This window comes from Rana temporaria, chromosome 2, assembly GCF_905171775.1.
Source record: "Rana temporaria chromosome 2, aRanTem1.1, whole genome shotgun sequence".
NCBI lineage: Eukaryota > Metazoa > Chordata > Amphibia > Anura > Ranidae > Rana > Rana temporaria.
Window position 1 is genome coordinate 110,673,415 of NC_053490.1, and position 26,584 is coordinate 110,699,998.

The window sequence follows — 26,584 nt, forward strand, 5'->3', positions numbered from 1 at the left end:
ACTGTAGTGGCACGGGTGTGGCTCTGGTGGGCACAGGCGGCACTGGTGGGCACAGGTGGCTCTGGTGGGCACCGATTAGCAGAACAGGCAGCACTGGTGGGCACAGGCAGCACTGGTGGGCACAGGCAGCACTGGTGGGCACAGGCAGCACTGGTGGGCGTGGTGGCACAGGCGGCCGTGGTGGCACAGGCGGCACTGGTGGGCGCAGACGGCACTGGTACGGCACTGTTGTGGCACCAATATAGGACTGTTGTGGCACTGGTGCGGCTCTGGTGACTGGTGCGGCTCTGGCGACAGGTGGCACAGATGCGGCACTACTGGGCACAGATGCGGCACTACTGGGCACAGATGCGGCACTACTGGGCACAGATGCGGCACTATGGGGCACTTTTTCACTCACAGTTTATCTCCTCTTCTCTCCTGCTGATACTGTGTGAGGAGAGGAGGTAAACTTTCCCTGACCTCCTTTGTTTACATTGTGATCGCGCCGTCATTGGACGGCGCGATCACATGGTAAAAGACCGTTGTTGTTGGTCAGTTACCTCTATCTGTGTAGCGCCGGGTCTCATAGACCCTGCGCGCACAGAATTTTCTGTGTGCGCGCCCGAGGCAGCGCGCATTACTGCTTCTGCGGGGCGCCGTTTCAGAACGGCGACCCCCAGTTAAGCAACCACCTTGCCGCCGTTTTCAGACGGCGGCCGGTGGTTAAGTGGTTAATGTTTATGCACCCCTGAAGAAAGCCATTTAAAAACACGTTGGGTGTTCATAGGCACTGTTTGGTATTTCCTTCCACTATCAAAACTATCCAACCCAATTTGAATATGTATTGGAATGTTTTGTACAATTTTGCATTCGAGAAAAATAAAAAAAATTCTACTTACTACCATAACCACCTAGAGCCTTTAAGTCCCATAAGTGTTTCTTCTATACAACTCTTAGGGTTGATTGCACATTTGCAACTGCTTTCTCCATTTTCAGGTCTCTAATATACAGCATTGTAAATAATCCAATCATATGAACACTGGCAAGTACCACTAATCAACAGGTAACACAAGGTTTGACAATTGCAGCGATGTAGTTGGGACAAGGTAGTCAGGGTCCATTTGGAACTACAGTACAGAATGCACTGTTCTCAAAAGAAAACAGTGGTCTTTAGCTGCAGCTCACAAACCAGATTTGTGTTCGCCGATAGGGCCAGGCAAAAAGCTGCAAGATATGCAATAATTACAACTAGGCATTAAATGCATTTTGCATACAACCATCTTAGGCACCCAAGTCTCTCATCCCCTGAACAGCAGACTGGGATATACAAATGCACTAGGAGCCAATTGGGTTCTGCTGCATGCCCATGTGGCAGAGAACAAACAAAGATAGGAGGAGAGACCAAAGTGAATGTCTCCACGTATTTTCTCACTTTACGTTCAAATCAGTCAGCTAGACTTACCTTGTCACAATTCTAGTGAGATCTTGGGAAATAATGAAGATCCCAAATCTTGCAAAAAAATATGCTCTTTAAAAAATGCTGGAGCAAATTTTTGGATGCATTTTCTTTATCCAACAAGTTTGTGGCTTGATCAGGCAGAAAAACCCAACAGGCTGGTTGCAGAAGCCAATCAAGAGATCAACTTCTGTACAACCAGCCTGCCCATAGATGGATTCAAATTAATCTGGTCCCTGCTGAACTGGCCACGCTTCAATCCATCTATGACTGGCTTTAGGCAGGTGTATTTGCCACTGTTAATCAGGAAACCCACCCTGAAAAAAAATATATGTAGCAGTTCCTGTAGTGTATGCATGTGGATAGAAGTAGGTTTGAAGATACTGTAAGAAATCCGCACCACCGATGCAAAAAAAAAAAAAAAAGTTTTTAAACTGCACTTGTTTGACAGTGCTTCATCATTAAGTGTGTAGAAACCACAGACGTGACTGGAATTTCAAATCTTTTGGTAGATGAGCACACAATTAAAATTTTGTTTGATTGGGACCAAGCACACATTCAGCACCTAAACAGAATTGCCTGCATATTAACACTAGCCAGTACACACAATCATCCTCTTTACCTTCTTCCCAGTTCTCCTCAGATGGAGGTGACTGCCATGCTGAAAGATAATCTTTGTGTTTTACCTCAGCTTCATAGTTTACTTCTCCAAATGCTAAGAAATTAAAACATTTTAGTTATTGGCACAATTATCTGAGACTGTAAAAAAAAAGTGAACATTACATTCTACTTGTAAACTTAGTGGAAGCAGCCTGGCTTTGCAAAATCATATCTGTAAAGACTTTTCTGGGTAAGGCAGCCAATTACTATTAGTTACATGAAGAACCTCAGTAACACTGACTGTTCTTTTCCTGCACAGACACTTCAAATACTTTTTAAAGCTGATTCTTTTTGGAATTTACAATCAAGACATTTACAAAATACATACCAAAAAAAAAAAAAAAAACACATCCCACAAACCTTTGGCACGTGAAAAGGAAATTCAATTCATGCTTGTTAAATAAAATACAATCAATAGAATATACACCAATTAAAAAAAAAAAAAAGTATATACCTACACAATCTGATCTATATAGAGCAGTACTTATTTGTGCAGATTGGTCTATACCACTACTGAGGACATAGCTTCAAGCCATTGTGATCAGATATTCTCAAATTTACTCAGTTCCTTAGAGAAAAAAAAATAAAAATAAAAAAGGGTGACTTTTGAAGGCAATAATCCTATTTAGGTCAAATATCCAATCAGAGGAGAGCTGTATGCGACGGTCGGAAGCCTGTCAATCAAATAGGAACGCCCAGTCCTGCAGTTCATACCCGGAAGCCGAAGAGAACATCTATCTCTAAAAAGGTATGTACTGCATTAAAAAAAAAAAAAAAAAAAAAAACCCGATTGTGCTTCCCCCAATTAGCCTCAATCTAATGTTAAAAATTTTTTTTCGGGTGAACCCCCGCTTTAAGGACAATCTGTCTATGGCCACAATAAGTGCACAGCTAATAGTATTTACAATAGGAGCAGTATAAATAATGGGGATCAAAGATTATTCCTGTTATCTTCAGGAAGAGGGCCAAGATCCTGTACCCATCCCTAGATCGAATGGGAAAGTTTAATAAAAAAAAAAAAAAAAACGAATCTCCCCCATATCTCTAAGAAATAAGACCTAGTTTACTGACCTTGTACCACTTTCTCCAAAACAGGGGAGTAGAAGTAAAAAACTCAGCTGAAGAAAATTAAACCCGCAAGGCATGGCACACAGTTGAAGAAATTGAAAGAACTAAAATTGACTGGTAAGAAATCTCAACTCTTCAAAGGATTGGAGTCTCATACAGCTGAATTAGAGTAGTTACTCCAGATCTTTCCCATCTCTGAAAACCCCTTAGTCAGATGTTTGGGAAGTCCATTAACCCATAATAAGGGTATATCTGGTAGGATATGAACCCCCATCTTTTTCTTAACCGCATCATATTTTAAGGATTAACTTACATTTTGTCTTGCCATATTAAGTGCCTAAATATACCATTAATCTTAGTCCAAACCATTAATCCAAACAGGGGCATTATGTAGAAGATACAAAAACTGAGGCATCTGTATCGCAAGTACCGTATTTTCCACTCCATAAGACACAGGTTTTAGAGAAAATAAAATAAAATGTATATACACACTGTGCACTGAACTTATACCACTATAGGTGGGTGGTGGAAAGCAATATCTCCTCCCCCCAATCAAATAATTTTAGCTACACTATACCTGGGTGGTCCTCAGGGAGAGCTGTCCTAGCTCTCCCTGAGCTTCCATTTTGCATCTTTGGTTGCTTGAATAGGCAGGCTTTGGTGACATCACTCCCACATATGCAAACTGGTATTGCATCGCCACGGCACAGAGTGGGCCATAAATGTGATCCGAGCTGCACATGTGTGGCTCACAGCACATTACCTGCCGACAAGCAGGGGGGACATTTATCACAGAAAAGACCACTAGGGTCTCTTGTTAAAAACTCACCGTAAAATTAATTTCTTTGAGTTCATGGATGGACACAGCAGCAGGATAGGGTATTCTATCCTTCCTTCCAGGAGAGACTAGGCAGAAAAAAACAGCACTTCAAGTGTTAAAACACTTTTCAGTACAGTCTTCCCAGGGGGCGTGGTCCCCCGGGTATAACCCACTCTGACTCAGCAGCTCCAGTTCGTAACAAGCAGTACAAACAAAAAGGAGGGGTGGGTGCTGTGTCCGTCCATGAACTCCGAGAAATGGATTTTACGGTGAGTACAAAAATCCTATTTTCTCTTCCGTTCATGGACGGACACAGCAGCAATTGACCTTAGGGACATCCCCAAGCAGTGTCAAAAAAATCGAGGGGTGGGAAAAAACAGCAATTAAGCTTGACCCCAAACAAACCAGAATGCCTCAACGGAGGAACTTCAACCTGAAACAGCCGCCTGCAAAACCTTGCGGCCAAACGAGGCATCCGCAGATGCACTCACATCCACCTTGTAAAACTTGAAAAGTTGTGGATTGACGACCAGATTGCTGTCTTACACACCTGTAAAACAGACGCCTGATGGCGGAAAACCCAAAATGCACCAACCTCTCTGGTCGTATGCACCGTAACCAGAAAGGGAGCATAGGCCTGGAGCACGACCTGACTGATCCACCTGAAAATGAAGGCCGACGAGACCGCCAGACCTCTCAGGACCATTCACTGACATGAACAGCGAGTCCGATCTCCGGAACGGAGCCGTAGCAGACAAGTACGCCCGTAGGGCTCGCACCACGTCCAAGGGAAGTAACGTGGCCTCCTTCGAGTTCTTCGTCTTCAGACATAAGGATAGTAAAAGAAATGTCCTCATAAAAGAGCACTGCAAGACAAGGCCGCCAGATCAAAAACTCGTCTGACCGAAGGAATGGCTACTAGAAAGACCACCCTCTGGGACAGAGAAATAGGAATCTCCCGAATGTCCTCAAACGGAGCCCTTTTGAAGCACCGAGAGGACCGAATTCAAGTCCCACAAAGGCAGTGGAGGACACAGGAAGGTCACAAGCCTGACCCCCTGTACAAACGTACGCACCAGGGAGTGCGTCGCCAACGGACGCTGAAAATAAACAGCCAAGGCCGAAATCTGACCCATAACCGTACTTAAGGCGAGAGCTTGACCCACTGCCCGCTGTAGGAACAGCAGCATCTGGGACAGCACGTATGTGCGGGGGTGTCCTTTCATCTCTGCACATAAAGATGTAGGCCTTCCACGTACGATGGCAAATCCTACGTGAAGTAAACTTCCGTACAAGTAGCATGGTAGAGATCACCGAGTCCGGACCTCCAGCTCCTGGCTCCCAACAGCCATGCCGTTAAAGCCAGCGACTAAAGCAGGGCGAGGAGAAAAAAAAAAAAAAAAATCGGACCCTGCGACAGAAGATCTACTCTCAGGGGTAGAATCCAAGGGACGTCTGCCACCAGACGCACCAGGTCCGCATACCAGGAAAGGCACGGCCAATCTGGAGCGACCAGGATTGTTGGCATCCCCTCCGCTTCCACTCTGTGCAACAGGTGAGGGAGAAGCTTCAGAGGAGGGAAAGCGTAGATTTAGGCGATAGTGACCCCACGGTGCCACCAACGCATCTGACGCGTCCGTCCAAGATTTTCTTGACCTGGCCACGAAACGTGACCTTCCAATTGAGACGGGACGCCCGAAGGTCCACGCCTGGCGTGGCCCATTTTTGGCACAACTCTGAAAACACTTCCGGGCGCAATGACCATCAACACCGGTCCAGTGTTTGGCGACTTAGGTAGTCGGCTTGCCAACTCTGCACCCCCGGAATGTACACGGCCGACAGAGCCAGGGCAGACCTTGTGGCTCACCGGAGGATGTGTGCAACCTCCACCACCGTGGCCGAGCTCCGCGTGCCCCCTTGATGGTAGACATACGCCACGGCCGTGGTGTTGTCGGACTGGATCCTGACTGAACAGTCCTGCAGACCCAGAAACCACTTGGGGAGACGCAGCCTGATAGCCCGGAGCTCCAGGACATTGACTGGCAGGCGGGACTCCACCCGAGTCCAGCGCGGGACTCCACCCGAGTCCAGCGCCCTGGGCTGACTGGACACTCCAGAACGCCCCCAACTGGAGAGGCTGGCATCCGTCGTGACCACTGTCCGATAGCACGGCAAAAATAATTTCCCGGTCCGAAGTACCGGAGATGTCAGCCACCACACTAGGGAGGACCTGACCAGGCCAGAACTCTCTTGCAAAGGCGAAGCATCGATCACTGCTGGGTCGCAAACCGCTGCACCGCAGATTGCAGTGTCTGGAGTTCTTCCGTCGGGGGAAAAAAAAAAAAAAACTTGCTTCTGAGGAATCCAGGACCAACCCCAGGTATTCCAGTTGCTAGGATGGAACCAACATTGACTCCTGGACATTCAGCAGCCACCCGAATCATTTGGAGGGGCTGGCAGGTGATGAACCCATCCTCTCCCAAGTCTGAGCTTAAAGCGGTGGTTCCCCCTAAAACACATTTCTAACAATAGATTCGTAAGACCCGTTACACTGCGGGTAGGCTGGCTTTTTTTTTTTTTTTTCGTACATACCGAGATCTCGGCGTCTCGTCCCTTGTCGGTGGGCGTTCCTAGTTGATTGACGTTCCTCGGACGGGCGCATACGTGACGTCACGACTTTCCGAAAGAAGCCGAACGTCGCTGCGCAGGTGCCGTATAGAGCCGACTCTATACGGCGCCTGCGCAATGACGTTCGGCTTCTGTCGGAAAGTCGTGACGTCACGTATGCGCCCGTCCGAGGAACGTCAATCAACTAGGAACGCCCACCGCCAAGGGACAAGACGCCGAGATCTCGGTATGTACGAAAAAAAAAAAAAAAAAGCCAGCTTACCCGCAGTGCAACGGGTCTTACGAATCTATTGTTAGAAATGTGTTTTAGGGGGAACCACCGCTTTAAGGAAGCTCTCAGGAGAAAGTTGTCCAGGTCTCCCACAATAGCGATTCCACGCTGCCTTAGCAGGGCCAGAATCGGAGCGAGCATCATTGTGAAAACTCATGGTGCCGAAGCCAGGCCGAAGGGGGGGGCCAAACTGAAAATGGTCCTCTTCGACCGCAAAACGCAGAAACCGTTGTTTCGCGCGTATGGGAATATGCAGGTATGTGTCCTGAGTACCCAAGGACGCCATAAAGTCCCCCTGATGGAGAGCAGCCACTACCGAGCAAACAATTCCATCCTGAATCTTGCACTTTGACAAAAGAGTTAAGGGCCTTGAGGTCCAGGATTGGACGGACCCCTTCCTTTTTTGGGGACTACAAACAGATTGGAGTAAAAAAAAAAAAAAACTGAAACCGTTCCCTTGAAGGAACCGGTATAATCACTTCCCTGACCAGCCCCTAACAGGGCCACCCGGCGTACCGGAGGAAAAAATCTGTTTGGTGGACAAGAGAGAAACTCTTGAACCCCGAGGAAACAACCTCGCAAACCCAGCGGTCGGAAAGAGGGATCTCTACCGAGCCGCGCATCCGCAAAGTCGGCCCCCCACCTGAGTGTCTGGCAGGGGCAGACCTACATGCAGAAGCAGGCTTGTTGGGCTCTCGGTACCAGGTGCGCTTTTTGATCTACAGTGGGCTCCTTAGCACCCTGGTAAACGTTTTCCTGCCGCACCCGACTGCTCCGCCGTCCTCACGTTTTTGAGTAAACCGCACCGTAGTGATAAAAGCTCCAACAAAAACGCCTTATCAAGCGCTGACCCTGAGTCATCCTCACTGACCGTGTGGGCTAAGCCTGCAACATCTGACATGACAGAACCAGAGCCAGCAGCAGGGTCCGGTTCCGTGTCAGAGCCATCCCCAGAAGCAGGCACAGGGAGGGGGTTTTTACCCCCTTCTGGCCATTTGTCGCTTCAATCCTGGCGATAAAACGCCTAAGGGACTGCCGTATGGGCTCTACAGAGACCGCAGGGGCACTAAGGGTTAACTCAGGCATGGTTGGGGTAGAAGCCTCTGTTCAGACTCCATGTGGACCCACCTCTTATGCCTCCTTAGTACTGCAAGGCAGACACCCTCCGGTCACCCTCCCGGTTGCAAAACAGAGGGCAGGGGACCCCCAAGGAACTCACCACCCCCGGTTATAGTGTTAGCTGAAGCGCTGAGAAGTGCTGGCTGCGCTGTCCCTCAGGAAGCTATTAGCGGGCTTTTGCTGCGCTATTACAGGCACTAGAGGCCAAGACTTTTTCAAGATGGCCGCCGTATGCAGGAAAAACAGCATGCGGACCACAAGAAAATGGCCGCCGACCTATACACACGGCGTCTGCGGCAAAATGGCGGCCATACACGTGTTTAAAACACAGTGACAGCAGAAAGACAGCCCAGCACATGCAGCAACTCCCCCAACAAAAACCGCACCTTACAGTACACGGTCCCCGGTAGTGACAGAACCCCAGGAGGGCCCCCCCCCTTACAGCCGCCACCCAGCATGGGGAAGGAGGGAGAGAGGAAAGCAGGGCAGACCCTCATTCGACCTCCCCAAGGAAAGCACCAGCCATACCACCTTGCCAGGGCAAGGGGCCACTACTTACCCGTCCTGCGACCACCGGCTGGAGGCATTCCGGACAGAACCAACATCCGCTAAACGGCATGGCTGTCGGCCAGACACTGACAAAGCCATAAAAAACGGTCATATGTGTGCCCTGGAACATGTATTTCCCCGGCCACCCCTGGAGCAACGGGGCATGTCGTGGACGACCCAGAGCTGAGCTGAGGGACGGCTCACACTCGATGGCCGAGCATGGGGGGGGGGGGGGGGACTACAAGGATCAAGATCCAGCCTGTCACCCATTTGGCAGTTGATAGAAGATATCAGGAACAAAACAAAATAAAAGAAAAAAAAAAATAGCAAAAAAATTTCAGAGTACATGGACTCCAGAAGGCCATGTCTACTCCTGAGGCTAGGCAGAAAAAAACTGGAGCTGCTGAGTCAGAGAGTGGGTTATACCCGGGGGACCACACCCCCTGGGAGGAGCTGTACTGAAAAGTGTTTTAACACTTGAAGTGCTGTTTTTTCTGCCTAGTCTCTCCTGGAAGGATGGATATAATACCAAGGTCAATTGCTGCTGTGTCCATCCATGAACGGAAGAGAAAAAAACCCTGTCATTGGATTTAAAATCCATTGACTTTACTAGCACTTTAATAAAACACCAAGGCATCTTAAATTCATGGGTTGTTCAGTCCTTCACATTTTGACATAGCACCAAATCTCTTTACCAGGAAGAGGCTCCAGGAGACATTTGTTCTCACAGGTCTGCATATGCAATTCAAGTTCTTTTTTGGGTACTCTGTGACGAGCATTGAATGGACAAGTGGCCAGTCCTTTTGCTACAGCTTTATTGTTCTAGAAGACAGAATTTGGGACAAAATTGTTTAATTTTCAGTGTTTACATCACATACTTAGATTCATAAAAAGGGATGCATTTTCATAAACATATGACAACTATAAATATGCATTAAAACAGAACTTAAGGGTTGTAAAGTCTCCAGGTTTTTTACCTTAATGCATTAAGGTGAATAACCTGTTCTGCAGCTTCCCCCAAAACATCCCCCCCCCACCTGAGAACAGTCTGTTCCAGCAATGGGCACGAGCCCAGCGACTCCAGCCGCTTTCTGTTCTCATTGGATAGATTGAAAGCAGGAGCCATTGGCTCCCACTGCTGTCAAAACCAGTGACACAGGAGCAGGGCAGAGTCCTGCTGTAAATAGACACAGTAGCAGGACTTGTGAGAGCGCCCACATGGGTGCCCCCTCAGTGGGGGCATCTGATGAGGAGCCAGGAGCGCTGCCGGGGCACCCCAGAAGAGGATCAGGGCTGCTCTGTGGGAAGGGTTTTGCACAAAGCAGTGCAATGTAGTGCAATGCAATGCAGTGCAATGCAGTGCAAAGCAGTGCAGAATATATATAATTGTTGCTTTCAACCTCCCTTGTAGTGCTTTTTAGAACTACAAGCTGTCCGTTTAGTATCCATCCTTAAATCCACTTTATATGAGCCCAGACTGTCCTTTACCCCTGGTGCAACCTGTGACTGGACAGTGAAAAACAGAACTGAGACCCAAACATTCAACTAATAAATGCAGCCATGCACATAGTGCTTTTAAAGCTGTATGTTTGTTTATTCCTTTAAAGACCTGGCTACTTTCACACCAAAATTAGAGTAGTTACCACTACTCTTAGGTACTGATCTGTCTTCCAACTTAATACTCATACTTCTGTTGCCCACAATGGGATTTGGCATTGTGTGCTGCCATCTTCTACGAAGGGTGGTATTCTACATAAAGAACCTGGTGGTGATCTACAATTTCCCAGGAGGCTGCAGAAGGGTTTTACAAGTGCCTAGGCTAGAAGGCCTGAAGTGCATAATTACTATTTAAAGTGAGCTGTTGGTTGGGGCTACCCCTGCCTGTAATGGGCCCCAGAACCTCAGTTTTCAGAGCCTGAAAGTACCCTGGTTTAATTTCAGTCCAAGACCGTACCCTCATTCTTCAGATGCAGGGGGTATGTCAATCAGCACAAAGAAAGTTCCTGTTTCAGGTAGTTAACCAATGGGCACCAATGAAGAGGGGCCCCCATTTCCCCCCACTAACACCAATGAATAGGGTCGCTTTACTCTAAGGCACCAATATATCCATCTATCCAATATAACTTGAAAAAAAAAAGAAGAAAAGTACCAGTTACACTTACCGGTAATGGATTTTCTAGGAAGTCTTCCAGGACGGCACACCTGAGATGACAGTCCCAGCTGACAGGAAACACAAACAGTTTAAAAGGTTCCACCCTTCCCTCTGTCCCCCAGTTATGACAAAGTATAGACCCACACTGGTGTCAGAGGGTACCTTCTGTGAACACAAACATCACCAACATTTAAGGGTGGGAAGTAGGCCTGCCGTCCTGGAAGACTTCCTAGAAAATCCGTTACCGGTAAGCGCAACTGGTACTTTTTTCCAGTCATCTTCCAGGACGGCACACCTGAGACAATGAGCAAGAAGTTCAGGCCTACCTTCCTGCCAAATGCAAAGTCCTGAAGGGACAACAGCTCCACTCTGTAGTGCCTCAGAAAAGTATTTTGGCTCGTCCAAGTTGCTGCTCTGCAGATTTGATCAATCGAAGCGCCTGCCCTTTCTGTCCAGGAGGTCGCCAGAGATCTGGTTGAGTGAGCTTTAATGCGAGTTGGAACAAGAAATTGTGTGCGTTACCGGCGCCAAGATAATGTCAATATTCTTATTAATAAGTCTTGCTGCAATAAAAGTGCAAACACAAAGGTTGGATTTAGATTTGTGTAGTAAATTGGGCCAACTTATATTTTAATAAAGATTTTACCACGACTGATCCTGTGAACTTGTTACTCAAAAAACAAAAAGTATGTACATGTGTCTATGATTATTAATTAATGTGCAAACATTCAACAAGATGGACCCAGAAATCTGCCTTTGGTTCATCAGCAATCACTCCCAATGCTTTGGCTGTAGTCTCGTTCTATATCCACTCATGTAACATATTAAAGACTATCATGGTGTAGTATATCAAAGAATTTAAGATTAAAACATATAGTTATCCCACTCGCATGTAAAAGTGCCTGGGAGCCGGCACTGAGCTAATCCAGCCGTAAATCGGAGTATACAAATGTACGAGTATGTCCTGGTCCACACGTGTGATGCCTCACTTTGTCGCCTGTGTTCCCAGCCTCGTTATACTCAGACTGGACATGACGAGCTGGCAATGGTCCCGCAGCCTCTATGCATTTCGCAACTTAATGCGTCATCAGGAAGCTGCCTCATTGCTGCTCGTCAGTCTTTATAGCTCTTGGCGCCGGTAACGCACACAATTTTTTCTAAATCCACTTTTTACTTTAAAGCGGAGGTTCACCCTAAAACATCTATATACCGTTACATCCAGCATACTGCCGACATCGACAGTATGCTGGATTTTTTTTTTGCCGCTGTACTTACCGTCTTATCGTTGTTTTCACCCGGCTTCTCGCTCCCTCGGGGAGTAGGCGTTCCTAAGACGATGCATAGATGATTGACGTGCGGGTTAAGCACGTTAGGAACGCCTATTCCCCGCGGGAGTCAGAACTCTGAGCCAGATGAAAACTTCAAGACGGTAAGTACAGCAAAAAAAAAACACAGCATACTGCAGATGTCAGCAGTATGCTGGATCTATAATGGCATATAGTTTTTCAGGGTGAACCTCCGCTTTAAGTAGAACACTTTTACGGGCAGCAGAGAATGGAGGTTTTTCATGTTTGGCCAATCGCAAGCTGGATTTGAGGGGAACCTTTTTTGAGAATTTTGACAACACCACAGCAGTAAACTTAGAGCAAGGGTTTAGGAACCTAAAAAATGCTATGGATAAATAAGAGTGTGGTGAGACATCATGACAATGTTTAATAGATTTCTGGGTCCATCTGATCGAAATTACAGCCAAAGCACTGGGAGTGATTGCTGACACCTGAGAGAGGGAGTGGTTATCCAAATATTTTGAATACCTTAGGGCCAAACATATGTTTTACAGTGTTTTTAATAGTGTTTAATAGTCTTAATTAATTGTGAGAGAGATCCAGCTGTACAAAGGGGTAACTCGGTACACGCTTAAGGATAACTGAGGGGGTCAATGCACTATAATGACTGTATTAAGTCTCCATAACAAGGGGGGGTTGCCAGCAGGTTTGCACTTGGGGCAATACACACCCACCAGTTGTTAAAATAGAGGTTGTATTACTTCCAGGAATGGGGAGTGCAGCCTTCCAAGTATAATGTGAATATAAAACTAAAGCGGGGGAGGGGGAGCTATGTAAAATGGGAAAAAAAAAATAAGAAAAATGTTGCCAGCAGGTTCACACCAGCAGCAGTGAATAATAGCCAGTAACTAAAATGGCGGCCAGTCCACTTCCGGTAAAATGGAGGAGATTGGACTTCCCGCCGTAAGTTCCAGTAATCAGGGAATTACCAGTAGTCAAAATGGTGGATGTGGTGCTTCCTGTTGTACGAAGCATGCGATAGGATAACAAGTAGCACAGGGAGGTATAGAAAGACTGACGAGCACCAATGAGGCAGCTTCCTGATGACGCATTAAGTTGCGAAATGCATAGAGGCTGCGGGACCATTGCCAGCTTGTCATGTCCAGTCTGAGTATAACGAGGCTGGGAACGCAGGCGACAAAGTGAGGCATCACACGTGCGGACCAGGACATACTTGTACATTCCTATTTACGGCTGGATTAGCTCAGTGCCGGCTCCCAGGCACTTTTACATGCGAGTGGGATAACTATATATGTTTTAATCTTAATAAATTCTTTGATATACTACACCATGATAGTCTTATATGTTACATGAGTGGATATAGAACGAGACTACAGCCAAAGCATTGGGAGTGATTGCTGATAAACCTGAGAGAGGGAGTGGTTATCCATATGAACCAAAGGCAGATTTCTGGGTCCATCTGGTGAGTGGCCATTTTATCCGGTGACGGTGTAGGCGGAAACATAGCTGGACATACATTTTTTTTTTCATATACAACACATTTTTCTTGCTTTCTTGGGGCACATTCAATCTGTGGATTGTAATAGTAGCATATTTGAAATCTTTTTGGATTTATCTCACATTTGATGGATTGAGAAATTCATATGTTAGAGGCTTGAAGCTCTCTCTTTTGACTGGAGGAATTAATTAACAAATGATTTGATCTCCTGAACTCACTCACTATCCAAATAGGCTAGAAGACACCTTCTAACATCTAATAAATGAAATCTTGCCTCTGTCATTTTTTGGGTTCTGACAAAAGGAGGGGAGAACAATCTCCTGTGACCTGTGGAATTCAGAGGTCACTTTCAGCAAATATAAAGGATCCTGTCTGAGGATAACTATCCTCTAAAAGCAACAAAAAAAAGACTTATAGTCAGAGCTTGTAAAATCACTAACCATCTTAAGTAAAAGAAATTTAACAGCATCTAGTTAGAGCATCTAGTACCAAGGATAAATCCCAAGGTGGAAACCTGATTGACAGCCAGGGAAAGGGTAACCCCGGGGAAGACAATCTTTTTATCAGTGGGTACAGGGCCAGTCTTTGGTCAAAAAATACAGATAAGGCTGCCACCTGAACCTTGAGTGTATTTACTGCCAGGCCCTGATCAACTCCCTCTTGGAGAATATCTAGGACCAAGGGGACCATTTGGAGAGGACCTTCCCTAGGTTGAGCCCAGCGAGAGAAGACTTTCCAGACTTTAGCATATATACTCCTAGTGACTGGTTTCCTACTCTGCAAGAGTGTGCCAATCACCCTTTCCGAGCATCCCCTACCCCTGAGGATCTCCCTCTCAAACACCATGCCGTCAGGGAAAGAAAACCTGGATCGGGATGTAACACTGCCCCTGACAGAGGAGATCACGTCTGGACGGGAGATGCAGCGGAGGAGCCAACGACCACCTTCTCAATGTCGGGAACCATGCTCGCTTCGGCCACCAGGGTGCGATCAGAATAAGGTATCCTTTTGACCTGGATAACTTCTGTAGCACCCGGGGGATCAGTGCCAGAGGAGGGAATGCATAGGCTAGAGTGAACTCCCATTTCTGTGCTAAGGCATCTATCCCGTAAGCGTCTTGCTCTCTGCTGAGAGAGAAGTACTTGTGGACTTTCCTGTTCTTCTTGCAGGCAAATAAATCTATTTCTGGTCTGCCAAAGTGTTTTACTTACCAGATAGAAAACCTTGTTTAGCTCCCATTCTCCCTGATGAATGGGCTGCCTGCTGAGGAAGTCTGCCTGAATGTTGAGGGACCCTCTCACATGTGCCGCCGAAACAGAATATTTTTCTCCAAGTCCCCCAGGATTTCCTGGGTCAGTTTCATCAGCCTGCTGGACCTTGTTCCCCCTGATTTAGGTAGGACACAGCTACTGCATTGTCCAAGAGGATTTGTACTTCTCTTCCTTGGACCTGGTCTTTGAAAAAGTTTAGAGCTTTTCCGACCGCTAACAGTTCCCTGAAATTGGAGGAAACTTTGCTCTGCTCCCGGTCCCAAGGGCCCTGGGCAAAGATTCCTATATGAGCTCCCCAGCCCCAGGCGCTTGCATCTGTAGTCAGAATCAATGGATTCTGTTGGGTCCAGGACCGCCCTTCTGACAGGTTGTCTGCGCTGAGCCACCAGTCTAGGGAGTTCCTTGCCTCTTCTGAAAGGGACACTGTTATGTCCAGGGCTTCTCTTCTCCTGTCCCAGGAGGAGAGAAGGAATCCCTGGAGTTTCCAGGAATGGAATTGGGCCCAGTGAACCACTGAGATGCAGGATGACATGAGTCCCAGCACTCATCATGGTCCTTAGAGAGACCTCTCTGGTACCAAGCAAAGCAGAGACTGCTCTTTGCACTTTGGCGATAGTTTCTTCTGGTAGAAAGATCTTTTGGTTCACCGAGTCCACCCGGTACCCTAGAAACACCTTGGATTCTGTGGGGTCTAGGGATGATTTCTCCTTGCCGATTAGCCACTCCAGATACTCTAGTGTGGACAGTCCGGCCCTGGAGTTGTTCCAAGGCCGGACTGAAGATCAGCATATGATCCAAGTATGGGATCAAGGCTATCCCCTGGAGGTGTAGGAATGACACCACCTCGGCCAGAACCTTGGTAAAAATTCCTTGACTGGCCGCTAGGCCAAAGGGGAGAGCCTTGAACTGCCAGTGTCGGACGCCCTGCTACGTCTGCACTGCAAACCGCAGGAACTTCTGATGTTTCGGGGAAATGGGAACATGCAGGTAAGCATCCTTTAGGTCCAGTGTTATTATAAAGACTCCTTCCTGGAGGTGTCTTCTGACCGTGTAGATGCTTTCCATCCTGAACCTTTTTGTAAACCAGGTGTTGGTTTAGTTTCCGTAGATTTATAATCAGCCGGAATTTTCCAGATGGTTTTGGTACCACGAAAATGTGGGAGTAAAACCCCTGACCGATTTGATCTACTGAAACAGGAATGATGACCTGCTATTACGCTAGTTCCTGGACACTCTCCAATAGGCCCCCTGCTTTTAATGGGTCTTTGGGGAGATGGGTCAGGATAAAGTTTGGTAGAGGGGGAGACAGAAATTCTAAATGGTATGCCTCCTTTATCAGATTTAGAATATAAGGACTCTGCGTGACATTTTCCCACTAAGGGAGAAACCACGAGAGCCTTCCGCCAACTCTTATGCTGGCGTCATTTGGATTCTTTGTTGGAAGTAGTAGCTCCAGAAAAAAAGGATCCCACCTTTTTCCTTGCCTTTTACGAATTGCCACTTTTTCTTTGGCTCCTTTCCCTGAAAACGTTTTTTTGAACGAGACAGTACCTGCTCCAAATCAGAAGCAAAGAGCAGGGATCCCTCAAAGGGAATCCCGCAAAGGCGAGACTTGGATGTGAAATCTCCATCCCATGTCTTTACCCAAAGGGCTCTTCTGGCAGACTTTAAAAGAGCTGCCGACTTGGCGGTAGTTCTGAGTGTTTCCACTGCGGCATCTGCTAGATAGGCCACTGCTTTCCCCACCACATCTAGGGAGTCTAGCATGTGGTGCGCAACAGAGTCTCGGATTTCTTATCCATTGGATCCCAAATTTTTGGATACTCTGGTCAGAATCTTCCCCCTCTTCCTGAGATGATTGACCCGGGGATTCCAACTCTTCATCCGAGTAGGTCAAAAACAGCACCCCGAGACCCATCTGTAATACTAGTTCGGGTCTCCACCAATGAAGGGGAATCTTCCGTACCTAGGGGGGCTAAATCCCTATTTACCACCCTGGCTTTAAAGGATTGTAGAGTAGCGAGCATTTCAGTTGTAAAGCTCTGCACTCTTTCATGGCCTGCGCTGTCTCCTTGCCAACTTATAAATGCCTTTAAAACAGAAGGGTTTTATATGATCCTGTGGGAGCTTATCACCACAGTTCCCACAGCGCTTAGATTTGCCAGATGACTTGCCCCTAGATTTACTGGTAGTCTCCAGTTTCTGAAAAACAAACAAGAAACCCCTGTTTACCCATGAGCTACTCTTGGGGAAGAGTGAAAAAAGGGCCACCCCAGAATCACTACCCCCACCAGCCAAGTCACTCACCCCCTGTGGCGACTTGTGTTGCTGGAATCGATCCGTCCTCCATCTTGCTCAAGGCAACCCTGCCGTAGGCAAAGGATCACTGCCTGGGTGTAGGCTGGGGGGAGATGTAGGACTGTGGACCCCCGCTCCGAGGCCTGCAGCATGCCGATCGCTGCCATTTTGGCATAGCCCAGGCGCGCGGAAGTGCCGTCATTCTGGCGCACCGCTCGTTAAGCTTCTGGACATGCACAGTGGAATCCCAAGGACGCTGAAGCCCGCACAGCTCTGAGAAAAGTTCTGTGCCTAATCCTCACAGAGCCTGCACCAGAGACACCCGTTTATGACATGCCTACTTCTGGGAGACTGGCTGCAGCCCGATCTCCCAGAAGTTTGCCCCCCCCCCCTGCCACGCTTACCAGGAAGGTGGTGGCTGGGGTGCTGATATCAGAGGCTCCCTGGACAGGCAAGTGCCCCCAATATTAAAAGTCAGCAGCAGTATTTGTAGCTGCCGACTTAAGTTTGGCTGGACCTCCTCTAAGCAAAAATGCGTAATCCAGCCTCTCCGCTACTAGATGACATTCGGTTTTAAGCTACTTTTACACAAAGAGCAGAAAGTTAGACACTCACCTCTACACACTTCACAAGATGGTGCTGAAAGCGGCCAGAACGAATCATATGGTTTTTGTCATAGGGACACTGGAAGAGCTCTTCTGAATCCATTTGGCTAAAAAACTTCAGGGGAGAAAGTTAAGATTAGCTGAACTCCATAACTGAAATAATAAAAAAACTTTCCTTAATTTCAAACATTGAATAAAAGTGGCAGCACAAGCAATGGTGTTGCATAACCAGGCAGCCGATGAAAATCAGTGTACATTAGAAGGGTTACTTAAAATATAAAACCAAAACTTGACAGAGGAGAGGTGACTGCACTCTAAAAAGTGAAAGATTCAAAATGTTTTATTGTAAATCTATGAAATCCAAGTGCACAGACAAGCTCAGCACAAGTGAGGAATGATACTGACGCATTTCATGCAGAAATGCCTTCACAGCAGGGAAGGTTTAAACCCCCTGTATTCTTGCTATCCATGCAGTAGACCAGTGTTTCTCAACCTTTTTACAATCGAGGAACCCCTGCCAAAAGGTTTGAGATTTCAGGGAACCCCTAAAATAGCGTTCAAATCTACAGCTCACAGAACATTGGTGTGAATAGCGAGCTGTGATAACAATTATTTTAAGAAATATTACATAGAAATATTAGAACTTACCAATTTTATGTGAAGTGTGTGGTTTTTCTTCTGACACCCAACCACCACACACACACACACACACACACACACAGGTATGGTACAGGTCACACAGCAGGGAATGGAGGGCACATGTCACACATCAGGGCACATGTCACACATCAGGGCACATGTCACACATCAGGGCACATGTCACACATCAGGGCACATGTCACACATCAGGGCACATGTCACACATCAGGGCACATGTCACACATCAGGGCACATGTCACACATCAGGGCACATGTCACACGTGGAATCCAGCACACATCAGGGTACAGGAGTTTTAAAAAAAAAAAATGCAGAGTAGCACGGAAAGCAGCTGCAATTGCTCTCTCATAGCGCAATCCTTCCAGCCGGCCCCTCCTTTCCACCCCAGGCGCTCCAATATGACATCACCTGGGGTGGATGGGAGGAAAGGAGGGGCAGGCCGGAAGGATCGAGCTATGAGAGAGCTCTTATTACAGCGCTACTTTGCATGCTGGCCGAGACTCGATCTACCCGTCAGCTGTCTGATGGGTAGATTGCGGTGGAACCCCTGGGGACTTTTTGCGGAACCCTAGTTGAGAAACACTGCAGTAGACAATAGTAAGGGAGAGGAAAACCCCCGTTCGACTTAACGGTATTTCCAGGAACCTTCCAGGACAGCTACTTGAGAAATGATTGGCTCCGCCCTCTACAAGAAACAAATCAGATACAATTTAAAAGGCCCCTCCCTTTCCTCTGACCCTCAGTTGTTTAGAAGATCAAGTAAACCTCCACCAAAGAGCACTCGGCAGAGAAAAAAAAAATAGAAACAAAAAAACCACCAAGTAAACAAGGTCCACCAGTGAAAAGTAGAATAGGGTGGGAATTTAGACGCTGTCCTGGAAGGTTCCTGGAAATACAGTTACCAGCAAGTCCAACGCCCCCCCATCCACCTTCCAGGACAGCTACTTAAAGTGGATGTAAACCCACATTTTTTTTATGTCACAATGTAGAGAATACGATTTCCTATCATCTGTGCCGAGTCTTGCCACACAGAGTTAATCCAGCGCTGAGCAATCCTCTTTATTGTTCAGTGAAATAAAACAGACTTCCAGATAAAACCAAAGACCTTGCTTTGAGTGACAGGTTATTTATATATCTCGTGCACTAGCTTGCAGAAATGCACAGCTTCTGTAAAAAGTGCCCAATTCACATCCCCCTCCCCTCTTCCCTCCAGCTCTCCTAGGATTGGCTGTCTTTCCTGTGTTTTGACTAAATGTTTTCAAAACATTTAGTCATTTACCAGGATGTGTTATGTGGGGGAGGGGTGGATTTCTCACTTTTTATACTTACACCCAGTAAGGCTGAATTAACTTAGGGCTGGTTCACATTAGTGCGTTGTGCGAGATCGCAAGTGATTTGCACCGCACTGCTGTTCATCTCACATGCGTTGCAATTTCAGCCATACAAACTGTATGGCTGAAATCGCATCTCATTTGGACCAAACACGCACAAAACCCTTTTTTTGGTCCACAACAGAATCGCATGGGTGTTCACAACCATGCGATCCGATTCATGTCCTAACTGTCAGTTCGCAGTGTGATATGCAAGCTGAAATGGGGGTGTCATTACCATTGTATGACACTCCCCAGCAGTTTGTATATGGCAGTGTGAACTGCCATGCGAGTCGGGTGCGATGTAGGAACCCGCAGGGTTCTCGAATCGCACCAGTGTGAACCAAGCCTTGGTGGGAGCAGTCAGGTGACATTTGTAGGCTATATGCTGATGGCTGAAATCACATCACACAGACATCGCATGTGATCTGAACAGCAATGCGGTGTGAATCACAGGAATGCAGAGTGTACAGTGGTGGGTAGTACGTGCAGGATGGGGTCAGGATTGTGGCTAGTGTCAGATTTTTATTTTATTTTATTTTACAATTTAATTTTTTTTTTCTCAAAAGGTTTGAGACCAGTGGATTTTTTATTTTTATAAATCTTTACAATTTCTTTTTGTACTATTGAAGGGAGGGTGGGGTTGTGGTCGGCATCAGTGGTCAAAACAGACCTCTGACATCTCCCCTTTGAGACAGAACGGGAGAGAGGTCACAGATTCCCCACTCCCTTTTTCACACTGAAGATGAATGGAGAGAAGACGGCGTCTCCCCTCCATTCAAAAACTGAAGCAGATTAACACAGGTTACTCTGCTCAGTTATGGCAAGACAGAGAGCGTTCGGTAAAGAACGCTCTCTCCATGTCCCATTCAGAAAAGGAAAGGACCAGTAAATGACATATACCGGTCCTTTCCTCCGCTCTCCATCCTGACAGATTAACCCCCCCAGCCCACGGGAGGGGAGCCGGCTGCCGGGGACGAGGGGGGGCGCGTAGGAGGAAGACACAGCGGGCAGATAAGGAGAGAAGGGGGGGACATAGAAGGTGAGGTGAGTTGGTGGAGGAGAACACGGAAGTGATCGGTACAGCGGAGGGACAGCAGTGAGCACCGATCTCTCTGCATGGCTTTAGCTCAGCCGCTTCTCTCCCTACCCTGGCTTTCCGCAGAAAAGACGCACCATCATGCCCGACTGTCACTGGACAGTGACACATGAATTGACAGCGGCCATGAGCGCGCTCTTCTCCTGTTCGCGCACTTTTCACTCCTGCCAGGCGCGAGTGTAGAGGTGGGCGGAGAGTCTGGAGATGTCATGACTCCGCCCACCGAGCGCCGTACATCATGCCCGCCCACTGAATCCACAATTTTACGGGGCTCCAAATAAAGAAGGGGGAGATATTTGAAAGGCAAGGATACATGCAGGAGGCATGTATATCCTTATAGATGAGCACTATGCCATTTCTTTAACCACTTGCCGACCGCCTTACGTCTTTTTACGGCGGCACTTTAAAGATGGATATCTCGGTAACGGCAGCAGCTGCTGCCACAACCGAGGTATCCATCTTTAGTGTGAGCGATCCTGTAAAAGATAACGGTGGTCTCCGCGGCGGATTCGCTTACCGGAGCCGTCGGTAGCGGCTGAGGCGATCGGGTGCTTCAGCCTGCTCTGTGGGAATACGAGTGAGGGCAAGATGGCCCCCACCCGTCCCCATAGCATTTCTGGGCGGAAGTGACGTCAAAACGTCAGTCCCGCCCAGCGTTTTTTTAAATGACAACATTTACATTTTTTTTTTTGCTTTTAAGTCTAAATATTAGATCTGAGGTCTTTTTGACCCCAGATCTCATATTTAAGAGGACCTGTCATGCTTTTTTCTATTACAAGGGATGTTTACATTCCTTGTAATAGGAATAAAAGTGATCAATTTTTTTTTTTCCAGTGTAAAAAAATAAAATAAATAAAAATAAATAAGAATAAATAAGAATAAATAAGAAAAAAAAGGTTTTAAAGCGCCCTGTCCCGACGAGCTCGCGCGCAGAAGCGAACGCATACGTGAGTAGCGTCCGCATATGAAAACGGTATTCAAACCACACAAGTGAGGTATCGCCGCGATCGTTAGAGCAAGAGCAATAATTCTAGCCCTAGACCTCCTCTGTAGCTCAAAAAATGCAACCTATAAAATGTTTTAAACGTTGCCTATCGAGATTTTTAAGGGTAAAAGTTTGACGCCATGCCACGAGTGGGCGCAATTTTTAAGCGTGACATGTTGGGTATCATTTTACTCGGCGTAACATTATCTTTCACAATATATAAAAAAATTGGGCCAAATTTATTGCGGTCTTATTTTTTAATTCAAAAAAGTGATTTTTTTCCAAAAAAAAGTGCGCTTGCAAGACTGCTGCGCAAATATGGTGCAACAAAAAGTATTGCAATGATCGCCATTTTATTCTCTAGGGTGTTAGAAAAAAATATATATATATAATGTTTGGTGGTTTTTAAGTAATTTTTTAGCAAAAAAACCTACGTTAGACTTAATGGTATTTCTACGAACCTTCCAGGACGGCACCTGAGAGATGATTGCTCCTCCCTGCAGGAAACAATCACATGACAGATTAAAATGCCCCACCCATCCCCTTGTTCCCCAGTATGTATTAGAGTAATCCTAAACTGGTTCACATGGGACGTAGTTCCTTATAGGTACTTACCTTTTTCCTCCACTTAGGGCGGGAAGTAGGCCTGCCGTCCTGGAAGGTTCGTAGAAATACCGTTACCGGTAAGTCTAACGTAGGTTTTCTCCCATCACCTTCCAGGACGGCACCTGAGAGGATGATCAAGGAAACACAGGCCTACCTTCAGGGTGGGACCACAGCTTGTAGAACCTTTCGACCAAGGGCCAAGTCTTGCTGTGACAACATTTCCACACGATAGTGCTTCAGGAATGTATGATGGCTGGACCAGGTGGCCGCGCTGCGGATTTGTTCCCAGGAGGCCCCTGCTTTCTCAGCCCAGGAAGTTGCTAAGGATCTGGTAGAATGAGCCTTGATATTAGTAGGGGATGCCACTCCCGTGCCTACATATGCCCCTGCTATAGCTTCTCTAATCCACCTGGAGACTGAGGCTTTTGAAGCCTGCAGTCCCTTCCTGGGTCCAGCATGTAGAACTAATAGATGATTAGACCTCCTAAAGCTCTTAGTTATCTCCAGATAAGTGAGAAGACACCTTCTAACATCTAGACAGTGAAACTTTCTTTTTATGTTCTTTGGTTCAGAACAAAAGGACGGCAATATTATGTCTTGCGTCCTATGAAATAAGGATGCCACTTTTGGTAGGTACAGGGGGTCTGCTCTGAGAGTGATCCTATCTGCCTGTACCCTCAGGAAGGGTTCTTTCATGGATAGCGCCTGCAAATCCCCTACCCTCCTGGCCGGAGTAATGGCTAACAAAAAAGTCAATTTTAGGGTTAGACATTTAAGTGAAACCTCTTCAATAGGTTCGAATGGGTGAATAGATAACGCCTCTAACACCCTTGTTAAGTCCCAAGGCGGACCACTAAATGTTTTGACTGGAGATACCCTCTCTCTAGCTAACAAAAAGCGTTTAATAAAGTCCTCTTTAGCCAATCTCCTATCGAGATAGACTGAGAGGGCCGCTACCTGGACCCGCAGGGTACTAACTTTCAAGCCCAGGTCTACCCCCTCCTGGAGGAAGTCCAGGATAACTGGGATAGAATTTGCGGTGACCTGTCTATCCTTAACCCAGGAATAGAAGGCCTTCCAGATTTTTAAATACATTTTTCTAGTTACTGGTTTTCTGCTCAGGAGAAGCGTACTGATGACCTTCTCTGAGCAGCCTTTACGTTTCAAGATCTGGCACTCAGTAACCAAGCTGCCAGCTGAAAGAATTCCGGCTTTGGATGAAGTACTGGGCCCTGCCTGAGGAGATCTGCCCTGTACGGAAGTTTTTGCGGTTCTACTACCGCCATGGATCTTAGGTTTGCAAACCAAGTTCTTCAGAAGAATTTTTCCGGCAGACCTGCTGAGCTTCTGCAGGACCCGCGGAATAAGTGTCACAGGTGGGAAGGCGTAAGCCAGCCCGAAGTGCCAGGTCTGGGATAGCGCATTCAGACCCTCCGACTGAAGTTCCTGGGAAATCGAGAAATACCTCTTTACCTTTCTGTTTTGCCGGTTGGCAAAGAAGTCCATTTCTGGATTTCTGAAGCACTGTACCAGGGATAGAAATACCTCCTGGTTCAGTTCCCATTCTTCCTGTCTCAGCCGCTGACGGCTGAGGAAGTCTGCTTCTATATTGCTTGTCCCTTTGATGTGTATGGCTGAGATGGAGAGGACTCTCCCTTCTGCCCACTTCAAGATTTCCTTGGATAATTCTAGTAGAGGGCTGGACCTGGTCCCCCCTGATGGCCCAAGTATGCTACCGTGGTAGCATTGTCGGAGCATACTTGGACATCTCTGCCTTTGATATCTTCCTGGAAGGCTATTAAAGCTTCCCCCACCGCTCTGAGCTCCCTGTAATTGGAGGACCTGCGAGCTAGTGAGCTGTCCCATTGACCCTGTGCCTTTTTCTTCTCTAGGTGGGCACCCCACCCCCAAGAGCTGGCATCCGTGGTAATTTTTACCGGATTCCACTGAGCCCATGGTCGCCCTTCTTTCAGATTTTGGTGACAAGTCCACCATTCCAGGGAAACCAGGACCTGGGGGGTGAGTAGAATTTTTTGGTCCAAGGACTCTGTCTGTCCCAAGAGGACAGGAAGAAGAAATGAAGTGTCCTGGCATGAAGTTGGGCCCAGATTACCGCTGGTATGCTTGCAGACATGAGACCTAAAACTCTCAGAACATCACTTCTGGAGAGCCAAGGATTTTTTATTCGGTCCCCTGCTGCTGAGGCTAGTTTTGCCACTTTGTCTTCTGGCAAGAAGAGCCTCTGCTGTCCACTATGTATCCCAGAAAGGCCTTGACCTGTTCTGGTTGGAGGGAGGATTTTTCTGTGTTTATAATCCACCCTAGACTCTTCAGGACTGACACTACTTTGTTGGCATCCTTCGTGACCTGGATGGCCGACTGACCTGAGATCAGCAGATCGTCCAGATAGGGTATAAGAGATATACCCTGAAGGTGCAGAAAGGCCACTGCTTCCGCTAGGATTTTTGTAAATATCCTTGGGCTGGAAGTTAGCCCAAACGGGAGCGCCCTGAACTGCCAATGGAGGGTTTCCCCTTCCATCACTATGGCAAACCTTAGGAAAGTCTGATGATCTATGTGAATCGGCACATGAAGGTAGGCATCCTTGAGATCTAGAGTTATCAAGAAGGCCTCTTTCATGAGGTTTTTCCTTACCGAATAGATACTTTCCATAGTAAACTTTTTGTATGTCAAACTTGTTCAGGTTTCTTAAGTTTACTATTAGACGGTATTTTCCAGAAGGTTTGCAGACTACGAACACATGGGAATAAAATCCCTGGTGCTGTTGATTTTTTGGTACTGGTACTATCACTAGCTGTTTGGCTAGCTCCTGTATCTTTTTAGGGTCTCCCTGGGAAGATGTGTGAGGGTGATTATAGAGGGGGGTGTTGCCATGAACTCTAGACGGAATCCCTCTTGAATCATTTGGCAAACATAAGGACTGTTCGAGATCTTTACCCACTGAGGTAAGAGGGGGACAGCAGACCCCCTACTCTGATCTGGGCGTCACTTGGACTGCTTGTCGCTGGCTTTAGGAGAAGGGAAAAGCAAGTTGTTCTTTTTATTCCCTTTCCCAAAGTTCCAACGCCTGAAGGGTTCCTTTTTGTTTTTCTGTTTTGCTTGCCCCTGGGGGCCTCAAAAAAACTTCCTGAAACCTTTTTTAGGTTTAACCGGAAATTTTTTGCCTTTTTCTTATGATCTCGCCAGGACATCATCAAGGTCTTTTCCAAACAGAAGGGAACCCTGAAATTGGATGCCACACAGTTTGCCTTTTGATGTCGTATCCCCCTCCCAGGCCTTGATCCAGATCGCTCTCCTAGCTGAGTTAACCAGGGCCGCTGTTTTAGCTGAAGCTTTTGCAGATTCAATTGCTGCATCCGCTAGGTAGGCAATAGCCTTCCTGATAACTTGTAGGGACTCTACTACCTCCTCAGCATCCGAGTTCTGGGTCAGATGCTCGGAGAGTGTTTCTACCCAGATATCAGTGTTCCTGGCTACACAAGTCGCTGCTAAGGCTGGGCCTAGAGCTGCTGCATTAGCTTCCCAAGCCTTCCTAAGGAGAGATTCTGCTTTGCGGTCCATCAAGTCTTTGATATTACCTGCATCCTCAAAGGAGAGGTCAGACAATTTTGCGACTTGTGATAAAGGTGCATCAAGTCTAGGAAGCTTAAAAAAAAGACTTCCTCGTCCTGCTGGAAAAAGGGAAACCTTTTCCAGGTCTTTTGTTTGACAATTCTACTTTCAGGATCTCTCCATTCCTGTAGGACTAATTCCTTAAGGGACTGGTGTAGGGGGAATACCCTAGACTGGGTGTCACCTAAACCCCTATAGACTTTATCCTGTACTGAGGTAGGCTTAGGGGGTCTCAGGAAATTCCTCTGTGGCATAAATGGCCTGGAGGAGACTCTCAAGGTCTTCTACAGCAAAGAGGTGTTTTTTAAGACGCAAGTCTTCCTGAGACTGACTAGCTGAGTCTCCATCTGCCTCCCCTGAGCTGTGTCTAGACCTGGCCAGACTCACTATGTCACTTTCCTCATCCTCTGCCTGACCCAGAGGGGGTACCGGTGTGGATGAGAAGAAGGCACTAGGACCCTTCGTAAATAAACTATCTTGGGAAGAAGTGCCCTCCCTGGGGGTAGGTTCCTTTATCAGTTTGCACTGGCTGCCCAGCTGCCTCTCGGA

The 26,584-nt window shown here is 47.1% G+C and overlaps 1 protein-coding gene across 2 annotated transcripts in view; it reads right to left on the reverse strand.

Moving 5' to 3' along the window:
• Nucleotides 1–26,584, reverse strand: part of LOC120929373 (protein D7-like) — an 81,741-nt gene that overhangs the window by 51,062 nt on the left and 4,095 nt on the right. For both annotated transcript variants that reach the window (XM_040340759.1, XM_040340758.1), the window contains 3 exons: nt 17,695–17,799; nt 9,249–9,375; nt 2,061–2,153 (listed from right to left, as the gene is read on the reverse strand). In XM_040340759.1, coding sequence (XP_040196693.1) covers nt 2,061–2,153; nt 9,249–9,375; nt 17,695–17,787 — 313 coding nt within the window. In that variant the 5' untranslated portion in view covers nt 17,788–17,799. The remainder of the gene's footprint in view (nt 1–2,060; nt 2,154–9,248; nt 9,376–17,694; nt 17,800–26,584) is intronic.